At 42.2% G+C, this 12,232-nt stretch overlaps 1 protein-coding gene and 1 pseudogene across 2 annotated transcripts in view; one reads left to right on the top strand and one right to left on the bottom strand.

Annotated features, from left to right (window-relative positions):
• Positions 1-2,400: 2,400 nt before the first annotated feature.
• On the bottom strand, positions 2,401-2,985 carry LOC115791506 (solute carrier family 35 member E1 pseudogene; annotated as a pseudogene).
• A 5,216-nt stretch (positions 2,986-8,201) lies between these two features.
• Positions 8,202-12,232, top strand: part of LOC115792575 (CD166 antigen homolog) — a 45,239-nt gene continuing 41,208 nt past the window's right edge. The window contains exons 1-2 of one of the 2 annotated variants that reach the window (XM_030747165.1): positions 8,202-8,247; positions 9,140-9,381. In XM_030747165.1, coding sequence (XP_030603025.1) covers positions 9,324-9,381 — 58 coding nt within the window. In that variant the 5' untranslated portion in view covers positions 8,202-8,247; positions 9,140-9,323. Of the gene's footprint in view, positions 8,248-8,418; positions 8,437-9,139; positions 9,382-12,232 lie in introns of those variants that run through there. The other variant, XM_030747166.1, reaches the window with a different exon arrangement.

The raw sequence follows: 12,232 nt of genomic DNA, 5'->3' as shown, positions 1-12,232 counted from the left end.
CCACAACCAGCCGCAGAAGCTTGGTGATCTGCGAAAGGGAGATAAGGTAAAAGGAGGTTAAACAAATTACTTCAGAGGGAATTTGTTAACCTCTGAGGTAAACAAATTACTTCAAGAGTACCACACTCATGCTTTTAGTTACCTGCCTCCAATTTAAGGTCCAGCCCTGAAAGGTATCAGAAGAGTCAGCTGGGTTCACCAGAAACGTCAGTCCAAAGGGAAGCAAAATCATCTCCTACAAATTGAACATAACCCTTAGGACTGAGCTCCAAATTAACCCGAAAAGAGGAACAGAATCCCCGTGGCCTACCTCAGTCAAAAAAGGAAGCTAGGCCATCCAAATCAATCAGTCTCCTGGAAGATCAGGGTTAAACACCATATGATGCCAGGAAATTCCACACACATGCCCCACAACTCCATGATCAAATGACCTGCACCTGCCCACGACACACGGGTGCAGGTTCCACTCCTCACATTTCAAAGTTACCTGCTGTTAGCATTATATTTCTTATAACAGTAAATATTATGTTAGATATAACTGCTGTAACAGTGGTTAGAGTATGACACTTTAGTTAGCACCTACAGTAAGAGTGGAAGATGCTTAAATCTTAAGTGCATTTCCATGTATGTGTACGTATTGCCCAGTGTATCAGACTGCACACTGAAGCCCAGAGTGAGTTAAAGGGCACATATCATGCTTTTAAATCCTTCCTTTTCATATGTAACTCATTCATTGTGGTCTATATAAAGTAGAACTGCAATGCTTTGGTCTGAATTCCTTGTTATTGGAGCCATTAGCTCAGCAGGTAGAGCAGGTCACCTACTGATTGGAAGGTCAGTGGTTCGATTCCTGGCTGCTCCAGTGTATCCTTAGGCAAGATACATAACCACAAGTTGCTCTCCAGCGCAAGCGTTGGAGTGTGAATGTTAGATTAGCTTAGTTAATCATGGAAGTGCTGGTGTGAATGGGGTAAATGTAAACATGTTGTATAAGCGCTTTGAGTGCTCAGACAGAGTAGAAAAGCACTATATAAGAACTAAGTCCATTTACCCCTGTCCTGAGGCGTCTTAGAGCAGCTCGTTTTGGTGCGGTCTCTTTAAATGTGAATGAGACATTTCACGCCCCGCCCTCCTCCAGGTCACATTGCGTTCCACTCGACCCCGGTCGGCCATTTTTGTAGTTTGATAGCAGCGATACGATTATCTACCGGCAGAGAAACAAACGCTTCGAAGAGGCTCTGATCCTGGGGGGCGATGTAAGGAATCCTGTAGGTTAATACACCAACAACCAAACATTTTGACTTGTCTACTTGCAACTTCGGCATAACTGAATTTGGACTACAAAATCACTGCGAGAAAAAAAAATGGCAGATTCACAAGATTGGTTAGCCGGAAGTCCATGACCTTGTTTAGCAGTTCCACAGCAAATACTGTGACGTAAGAGGAAAGAAAAGGTAACAGGGAATAGAGAAAACTGAACGGACTGAAAAATATGACCCAAAAAGAATATAAAGATATCTACGCAGCACCAGGACAGAATACATTTAAATTTCCTGCACTGCTACACACTCAAACAAAAGTATAACATATAACAATATAAAACAATAGAGTACAGCATAAAGAACAAAGAATGAGAACAGCAGTTGACAGTGGGAAGGAAAACTCTCTTTTAACAGGAAGAAACCTCCAGCAGAACCAGGCTCAGGGAGGGGGGGGGGGGGGGGGTCTGTAACTAAACTGAATTTCATGGCAATCCATCCTGATTGTTGATGTATTTCAATCTGGACAAACAGAATGAACGGTACCATCTGCAGAGCCATGGTTGAAAACATAGTAAATGGACTAGTTCTTATATAACGCTTTTCTACTCTGTCTGAGCACTCAACACGCTTATGCAACACGTTTACACTTACCCATTTACACAAGCACTTCCATATGAAGCCAAGTGCTTACTGTCTAACATTCATACTCGGAAAGCAACTTAGGCTTCAGTATCGTGCCCAAGGATGCTTTGGCATGTAGCAGCCAGGAATTGAACTGCCAACCTTCCTATTAGTAGGTGATCTCCTGAGCCACAGCAACCCTATTGGCAATCACAATATCAGATCAATATTCCCAAGAAATCCTGTCAGCTTTAGGGCTAAAGTTTTATTCACTGATGTCTGCCGTGAACAGTTTGCTTCTCCCCACCACCTTGTAAAGAAACACACATGAAATTCCAAAGGAGGTCACATGACTGGCCCATGACGACAGACATCTCATTCTTCAGCATAACAGCACCTTCCATCCATCTTCAGTTTACAGAAGGTGATGAAAAGCTGCTCCTGAGCCAGTGGGCTGCACACAGTAATGTCTATGACAGCTGCCAGAGTGAGGAAGACTCCTCCTCTACACCACATACTAGTGGTTGTTGCTGTATTGGAAGTGGTCAGTCAGCACGTGGTTCCAACTGTGCTGCTGCTCCGAGCTGTGAGGAAAAGGCACTGACGCATTGACATCAGGTCCTGCTTGGAGTCTGTCAGCAGCTTCTTCTCCCTGTTACATTATTGGCCTTGTTGTAAAGGAAGACTCTGACTATAGCTGCCCAGTATGTATGTGAAGGTGACTGGAATTTTGCAGCGTCAGAAGCAAGATGCTGATGATCATGATGCCCATCCATTCCGAGATGTCTGACAAGTCTCCATTCACCAGAAACACAGAGAAGTTCACCAGAACCCAGGTGGGGAACATGAAGATCACAGCATTAAAGCCGAGAGTGTTAAGCAGTGGTGGTGGATCCGTGTATCACGCAACACCATTTTGGAGAAGATGTCCTGCAGAGAGAAGCAGAGCGCTGATTAGAATCTGGATTAGGATCATCAAAGGACAGCTCGGTCACTGTGGCCAGCAGCACTTCCTCGATGATGGGATGAGTGATACGTACACCTTTGTGGTTTACTTCCCCCTCGTGTTAATCCTTGATAGCACAACAACCCATAGTGGCATTGTGGCTTTTTATCAATCATCAGTGACGTGTGTGCGTACGATACAGGCACTTTCCATATGCGGAAGTGAGCCAACACAGATGCAAAGTACTTCCCGAAAGCTAAAGGCAGTATGCACCATCACTAGTACCTGCTCAGCAGTTCTGTTTTGGGGACTCCCCAACAACGGGGGGAGGAAGACGATGATAGAGATGATGTGAAACAAAGAGACCGTGACGTTACGGGAATCCGTTGAGGATGGTTTTGTTGGTAACGTTACCCCATAAGCTGACCATGCAGCACACACACAGCAAAACTATCCAGGTGCACCGCGGCCACCGGGGGGCACCAAGTGACTTTGAATGTAGCATGGTTGTTGGTACCACACAAGCAGGTATTTTAGAACCTGCTGATTTACCAAGATGTTTCTGCACAACCGTCTCTAGGGGTTACATCGGTGATATTTTCTCGGCATCCCCTGTGTCCTTTAGTACCAAACTGAGCACTGTTTAATTGCAGCATACCTGAGTATTGTTGCTGACCTTGTCCATCCCTTTATGACCACAGCGTACCCATTTTCTGATGGTTGCTTTCAAGGGGATAACACATATCACAAAGCTCAACTCATCTCAAACTGGTTTCTGGAACATGGTAGTGAGTTCACTGTACTTAAATAACCAGAAAGGAGTCACCAGACCTCAATTCGATAGAGCACCTTTGAGATGAGGTGGAGCTGCAGATTCACATTATGAATGTAACAAATCTGCATCAACTGCATGATGTTATCATGTCAATATGGACAGGATGCTTTAAATATATATCAGCTGTAAATATCTGTTATCAGTTGTGTTAAATGTTGCTAACAAAGACAAGCCTGCACCATGTTACAGTAATATACTAAAGCTGTGTTTCCATTAGTACCTGGAAGGAGGTAATTTTTTTGTACTCACTCAGCTGGATTTCCAAGCGATCTGAGGTGATCCTAAAATGTGACGTGGAAGAACAGCATGCCACTGATTGGCCAGAGAGTGTCGTCACTAGTTGAGTCATGAGAGCGACTCCTTCACCAGAATCAACAGCGCCATTTTTAAAACCCAACAGCAAGAAACTGGAGGCAGACATAGGAACTTGACATAGTGACAGAAGATAAACAAACAGGAAGGGACTGACTTAACACAGGAGGCACGAAGGAAAACCATGGAGAGAAGAAAGGACACAGGGACACTATGGTGGAAAAAAGAAGGGAACAAAAAAATCTAATGAGAAACCAAGAAGCTAAGAAAGCAAACGCAGAAGCACAAAGAAATATTATCATACTGATATCATATCATACTGAGTGGCAGAACTCCATCTCTCTGAGTGTATGTTAGAAAATTTGTTAAATGCCAAAGTGAGTTGAGCCGAGTGCGTCCTTGTCTGTCGCCGGTCTGTTCGTGTGAAGCGCTGCAGAGCCTGCAGGTCAGAAGAAGGATGAAGTCACTTGATGCTGCAAATCACGTTCTGTTTAAAGCAGAAAAAAAAGTGGAAAGGTAGAGAATAAATGGAGTTATAGCTAAAAATGAATTTTTCTCCTAGAAACCAACGGTGGGTCTTAATAATAATTTAATGAATTTAGTGTATCTCTCTGCTGATATCTGTCAGTGGAGCTCACCCAGCAGTCTGTGTCTTTCTCTCATGACATGACAGCAATCATTCAAATAAGCCAGTATTGATTTAATATTTATTTAATGACAATAGAGCTTGGTGTTTAAGTAATTGGATAGCATTTATTGGTCTTCACAGTCCACAGCAAAAATAATAATGAATCACACATGCACGTGTGTCCACTTATAATAAATAGAAGAACTTTAGTGATCCCAGAGGGAAATTCATATGTCTCATAGCTCATCTGCTATTTGTATGAGAACTGAGAAGCCTGATGGCTGTGGCTACAAGTGATTTTCTGTATCTCTGTTTTAGTAGAGGAGTCTACTAGTACTGATGTTTTTTGGATCCATAAAGATGTTTTAAAGAGGAAGCTTTATTGTACAAGAAATACAACGAAACATGAGCAGTGACTCCCTTCAGTTAGCAGCAGTGCATTATAAACAGTCAGAATAGAAATAGGATAGCTAAAAGTTAAAATAAATAGATAAAAGAATGAGACAAGATAAATGTGTACACAGTGCAAACCAGATAAAGCCGGGTGGGCGCTGATAGGCTTACATTAACCTGAGTCCTACTTAAGTACATTTTTTAGGTATCTGTACTTGAGTATTTATTTTTCTGACTACTTTTACTTTTACTCCCTACATTTTTACACAAGTACCTGTACTTTCTACTTCTTACATTTTTCAAACACATCTGAGAAAAGTTTGCATTTCCATCAAACGATCTGAGCCTGGATGGAGGAACAATAACAGAGACAATCGTACTGGCGAGTCCTCCATCACCGGGCTTATCGCGTACAAAGGGATTAAATACGCAAACCCTTTTACTTTCTTACTTTGAGTACATTTCAGAGCCTGTACTTTTTTACTTTTACTTAAGTAAAGATGTTGAACCAGTACTTCGACTTTTACCAAAGTATTTTTTAACACAAGTACTTGTACTTCTACTTAAGTACAGAATGTCAGTACTGCCACCTCTGCAAGTTTGACTCCAGATAAATTTAACTCAGAGGGTCCCTGCTCTGACTCAGAGACGTCAGGCCTGTTTACACTGGCCCCTTTTTCACTTTGCAACTGAGCCACAACAAACCGACCGGCCAATTCAGACATGAGAGTACTCAACTCAACTCAGCACAACAGGAGAAGCTGCCTGTGAGGTCTGTAAGTCACAAGGGGGAGCCTGGACACAAGTAGAACAAAACCTGGGTGTATGTGACCCACCCTCTTTGGGTGTCTGAACCACATCTCCAAGAAACCGGCCTCTCCCAATGCCCACGTTAGTGGAAATGTCCCCGTCAGGGACAGCAGGTGCTTCTGAACCAGATGCTGATTCTATAATGGCAACCCCTTAGGATCTAACATGAGCTGAGTAAATGTCCAAGCATATACAAAATCTTCCACACAGCTAAAAAGTCACAAACTTGAAACAAAGGCAGGTTGGAAGAGCTCCCCACAGCGATCGAGATGATGTCGATGCTTCACAGATCCACAGAGTCACAGCACCAGTGTAACCCTCGTGTGTTACACCTGTTGAAACCTGCGTTGTGTTCTGGTGTGAAATGACGAGACAGAGTCAGAACTGGATCTCTGGGTCTTTTAGTAGCAGCCAACTGTAATACAGGAATACAGAAATCCATGAGCTGTGTGTCCTGCTGCTGACCACTTATAGATTTACTATTGTTTCAGTTTAGAAAAATGTGTTTTTGCTTGTCTGTTCTCACTTTCATCTATACAAAGATGAAACATTTCATTTTATTCCTGTGTAGATACCTGCTGTTGGCCCTGATGACATGCTTCACGTGCCACCTAGTGCGAACTAAAAATATCATGAAATATCATGTCCTATAATTTGATGTACTGCTCCTCACAGTTTTACCCAGTCGACCTGAAAAGTGGTCTGAATAAACATGAGACGTTGATGATCATTCAGTGCAAAACTTGTGTTTTTGTTTAACGGTGCACCTTGGTGGCATGTCGATTCATCATGAAACAGGAAGTACTTGATGAGGGGCTTGGAAAGCTCAAAAAGTCATGAAATTTGGAGCACACCTCAGTCATGATGAATCCTTTTAGGTTTTATTATGCTGATCAACAAATATGGCAAAATGGCTCCACAGCGCCACCTAGAACATTTCAAAATATCAGCCCCGGAGCTATGTTTTATCTGTGTATCTGACATTTTGCAGGCTAGTGTAACATCCTGAGGCGTGTAAAAAAGTCTCTTGGACCCATACCGGAAACCCAACAGGACGTCAGTCATTTTGAATTAACGTGTGATTTTTGCAGTGCTTTTTTTTGCCATTCTCAGGCCAAATATTTGAACAAACTCCTCCTAGGCCCTTCGTCCTGCTGTGACAAAATTGCTCAACTATCTTGACAAGTGGGAAATTAAAAGTTGTTGAAGGTTCTTTAGGTTATTAAACAGTGTTTAACAGTGGGGCATTTAGCTCCCTTTTCAGGCCTTATTCTTTAACTAACTGCTCCTATAGATTTAATCAGATCAACATGATATTTGGTGAGTTAAATCTAAAGAACTTGATGATGTTAAATTGTGAGTTTTGTCAAAGGGTGTGTTTGTGGTGGGAAGCCGAATTTCGATCATTCACCACAGGACATCAAACTGTCACATCTCAAACATACAGTGTCCAATCTCTCCCAAACCTAACATACTTGATGAGAGTATCAGCAGAAGTGGGCAGTAACAAGGTACAAATATTTCTTTACTGTACTTAAGTAGATTTTTCAGGTACCTGTACTTTACCTGAGAATTAATTTTTCTGACAAATTTTTATTTTTACTCCCTACATTTTTACACAAATATCAGGACTTTCTACTTCTTTCATTTTCAAAACAGGCTCAATACTTTAGGTTTAACGTGTCTGAGGGAAGTTTTATTTCCAGTAACTGTGCACCTTCAAACATCAAACTGACCTGAGTCTAAGGAACTGGAGGAACATTAGTCTAGGGGATGAAAATCAGCCAAGATAGCTGGTGAAACATTGGTTTACATCTTGTTGAATTCAGGGTGTAAATCCACAAAGAGCAGCACAGGTCAGCTGATCACAGCCTGACATAAAGAAAATCTACTGGAGCTCTCATAGAAATTATTGTGAGCTGTGGTTCTTTTTCCCCATGCTGAACCACTACAGCAAATCTTTGGCTACTTTTACTTTCTTACTTTGAGTACATTTCAGAGCCTGTACTTTTTCACTTTTACATTAGTCAAGAAGTTGAATCAGTACTTCAGCTTTTACCAGAGTATTTTTTAACACAAGTATCTGTACCTCTACTTAAGTACAGAATATCTGCACTTTTGCCACCTCTGAGTATCAGTCCAGACACAACTCATAACGCCACCAAGTGGCAACAGGAAATCAGCAGTAGATTGATAATCATCATCACATGCATAGGCGTAGGAACCGGGGGGTCCCCCCAATACTGGAGACAGGCACAGTTGCCCCACCAAAAAAATTACACCGTGGAGGAGAAAAATACTTGATTTTGAAATCTTTAACTTCCGTGCTTTTATTTTGAAGGCGCAACATAGCGTTGTGTCACGGCGCTCCCCCCGCCCCCCTCTGAACGGAGTGTTTGGGAGGCGGAGGCAGCGGCAGGAGTCAGAAACTCTGAATAAGGTAAAACGGTCTGTCGGGGATGTTACCGTGAATATGGCTTGTTTATAACGTTATAAACAAGCCATATTCATGACCTAGGCAGCCTAGGCCAATGTTTTATAACCTTCTGTGTGCTGTTTGGCCAATTATTAAATGCAGGGCTGTAAAGTCCAACGGCACACTGTGTCGTCAGTGAGGCACACGTGAGAGGTATCACTTTTATTTATTTGTTGGTTGTTATTTTTATTAATATTTATTTTTATTTATTAGATGTTTTTGTTGGCCAAACAAACAGCTATTAAAGTATGCCTGATCAGTTTTGAAACTCTGTTTTTTACTTAAAGTCGATGTTAAAAAGTGAATCATTTGTTCATCACATTATCTGTGAGGGTTCTTTCATGTCAGAACGTTGTTTAATTAAAGAACCAGTTCTGTTGCCAGTCAACCTACATAAATGCATTTTTAACCAGTATTAACTGTTTTTTGAGGGCTTTTCCACGCCACTTAGTGGGCGTAGGAGATGTTCAGTGTCCGAATAACAGATATCCACGCAGCCTACGGGGCTAAAAACAATCAGGTGGCCCCGTGACGCTCCAGACCTTAGCATCGGGGCCCCTATCATCGCTGCTTGCATCTTTAACCTGTTGCTAATCATCATGCGCAGCTCAAAGGATCCATATTGTGTGTCTAATGTCGCTTTGGTTGTTTTTCTTCGCTGTTGTTTTTTGGGACCACAATGGAAATAAGTGTTGACACTTTTCTGTGAATCCTGTTTCTTTTGCTGTGCGATGTTGTGTTTCTTTTGTAAAGCATGATTAACCGAAAATCTAACGCACCCTACCACACATACGTAAGGGCAACTCCGGAGCAAAAGTCCCTAAAACTCCTCCCCCTGTCCTCTCCCTGCTTTTAGGTATCCACCTGCCTGCTCTTCCTCACTCCGCTGACGAGCTTTCGGACTTTCCACACCGCTTCTAAACTGTAGTGAGACAGCTGCCGGCCATATTTGTAGAGCTCAGACTTACTTTAACTGCTCATTATTTGAAGCTCTCCACATAGATTTCCACGAACTCCACGAAGCGACCTTTTTCCAAAGGATGGATTCTGCTGCTTTCCTTTTGCTGGTTCTGGTCAGCGCCGGGACGCTGGTCCGAGGTAAGCGTCGTTAATAATGTAGTCGGAATACCTTTGAGCGTGAGTCGGCACATTGTGCTGATGTTGATTTAATATAGACTACGAACCTTTCTGCTTGTAACTACATGTCGTTTTCAGCTGCGGGTAATCCATTTCATTAGAAATAAACCGAAACTGCTGTGGGAGCTAAACGAAACGTCGGCGCGCCCGTCCTGACAGCGTAGTTTGTATAGACTATGAACTGATGAATAGCTCTGGGCTGTATTTACTCCTGTAGGACAAGAGGTGTAAACTGAATACTGCAGTTAATAATGTCCAAACAAACGTACCTCCTATAGGCTGCCCCCCCCGCTCTGTATACCTCGATTTCGCTTTGGTCCTAAGGGTGTGAATGTAGTCTTTGCTACTGGATCACTTCCATGTAATTAGGTATGCAGTTATTTATAGTCAGCTGTAACCCAAGCAGTGTTTTTGTTGGTGTGTCTGTGTGAGTGTGTGTGGGCGCGCGGGGGGGGGGGGGGGGGGGGGGGGGGGGCGTTATTGTTTGGTGTTCCTGAATGGGCTGAGAACAAGCCAGAAATAACACTATAATACACATTTTATGACTTTGTCATTCAAGTCGGGAGGGTCTTGATTTTTTTTCTTTTCAAGGTTTAAATCCTTTATGCTGCCACTTTTTCTTCCTATGTGGAATAATCAAATATGAAAATCAGTTTATAAAGAGTTTATAAACGTTTATAAACCATATGACTGACATAACTTTGCCACTTATACAAGATAAAGGCTATTTTCATTCCAGCTCTTATCTCTGAGTTGTGTCTGTGTCACAGGACTGTGTCCCTGCCTGCACATTTGCTCTGTCAGAGCCACTGGGTGGGCAGTCAGCCTGTCTGAGTGGGTCTGCATGTGGATGTGTGTGCAGTGGAAAGTTGGTGGAAAGGGGTGATTGGTGGTTGACACAGCCAGGGGGTCCATCTCCATCACTTGCTCATATCTGGGCTGTCTGAGGATTAGACTCAGACAGGAGAGGACATTTTTTTTTATTTATTTGGGAGCACATTTAATATTTATCCTCCACATAAATACAGATGCCAGCACAGTGTGTAGCAGCTCCAGTTTCCAGCTATCCTCACATCAAAGAGGAACGCTTGAAAAGAGAGGTTCAGATTTCAAAGCCACAGGAGCTTTTTCAAAGTGACGTTAGAGCAGACGCTGCAGCACAGAGGTGAGGAGAGTCAGTATGTGGACTGCTGGGAAATAACAAAATGGATATGTGAACAGTAAAGAAACTCACTGTCACTGACAGAGAATGGAGTTTTAAGAAAAACTGCAGGCAGTATAGGTGTGGCATTTTGATCCTGTAAGTAATTTGGATGCCCAATTTAAAATGATTTGTGGCTAGAGGGGTTGATGATAGCGTCCTCTATGATAAAGGATTTCTAAGTCCTGTTACCTACAGTATCTTTCAATATCTAATTAATAATTAGCGCTACAACTCTTCCAAAGCCACAGAAAATGTCAATCCTCCTAATGTCTTCTCATGCCTCCATTTCACTGCAGTGGCATCATTTACATTTGCAAATTCACTAACTGAAGCTTTGCTGTAAAATGAGAGCATGATTTGAGTTCAAAGCAGTCAGCTTGTAGTAATATTCCCCAGACGCCTTAAATTGGACCAAAGCAGGAGAGTGTGGAACAAATGGAAATGAACCAAACTGACCTCTGGGAAAAAAATTAGATTAGATTAGATAAAACTTTATTAATCCTTTTCCCGTCAGGGAAATTAAAGGTCCAGTAGCACCTTTTACAGATAAAATAGGCACACAAACACAGCAGAAGTCATGATAAACAAACAAAATAGGAATAAATAAATACTAAAACAGGCAAGTGTTTCTTTGTTATGTAGTGTTCAGGCTCAGGCTGCCCCCTCTTGTTACCCCCCTGAATAGGAATGTTTGGGCAGCCAAACAAGATAATGACTGTGCTATTCATTTTCATTTGAACTGCCTTTGAGTGTGCGATCTCCATCTGTCCCAACATGTAGAACAGCTTTCTGGAGGAAAACCATGGTGTGGGTTCAGTGGTGGGGAGGGAGGTTACAGATAAGCTATAGATAAGCTGTTCATGATTGGGGGGGGGGTTGCTACCAGGAATAGAAGCATTTCTTGTCTTACTGATTACAGCACTTTAGACTAGTATGAGCCATATTTACATTCATATAATGCTTTATTCTTTGGAGTTCAACACTTCATCTATTTCACACGGTCCATTTAGAGTCACCAGTTTATCTGAGCAGCCCCCAGGAGCTGATTTCTGTTTGCCCAAATCATCCTGTCACATGGCTTTATTCTGATTGTTTGATCTGTCATTAGGAAATCCCCGTCTCTGCTCCCTCCCCATCCATTATTATTCTGTAGGTGAGGAAGTTCCAGCTGGCATAAACTGCTGGAGGAATTATTTAAAAATTCAGTGACATAACTGCATGATGCATGCTCAATAATCCAGGTAAGGAATTCCTAAAAAAGTGGAGTGAAGGTGGAGTGATGAAACACTTCTCACACATGCAGATGAACTGAATCAGCTGATTTACACAGAGGAGTTTTGACTTCTGAAAAACTGACATTTGAGAACAAAACGATTGTGTCCTCCAGCAGAATCACATCTTAAAAAGCTGAGACATCTTTTTAAGATACACTATCATGCTTATTGTATCACCAGTCAGGGGACGTGTCAAAGTAAATGCTGGTATAATATGGCCATAATATCAGGACTGGAGTGATGGCATTATTTGGTTGCCTTCCTGAAGGGCCGGATTTCCTGACTTGTGGTAGATTAAAGATTTTAGCTGTTAGCAGCCTAAATAAGAAGGCAA

Source organism: Archocentrus centrarchus, chromosome 14 (assembly GCF_007364275.1).
Source record: "Archocentrus centrarchus isolate MPI-CPG fArcCen1 chromosome 14, fArcCen1, whole genome shotgun sequence".
Classification (NCBI taxonomy): domain Eukaryota; kingdom Metazoa; phylum Chordata; class Actinopteri; order Cichliformes; family Cichlidae; genus Archocentrus; species Archocentrus centrarchus.
This window is presented reverse-complemented; position numbering and strand designations above follow the sequence as displayed.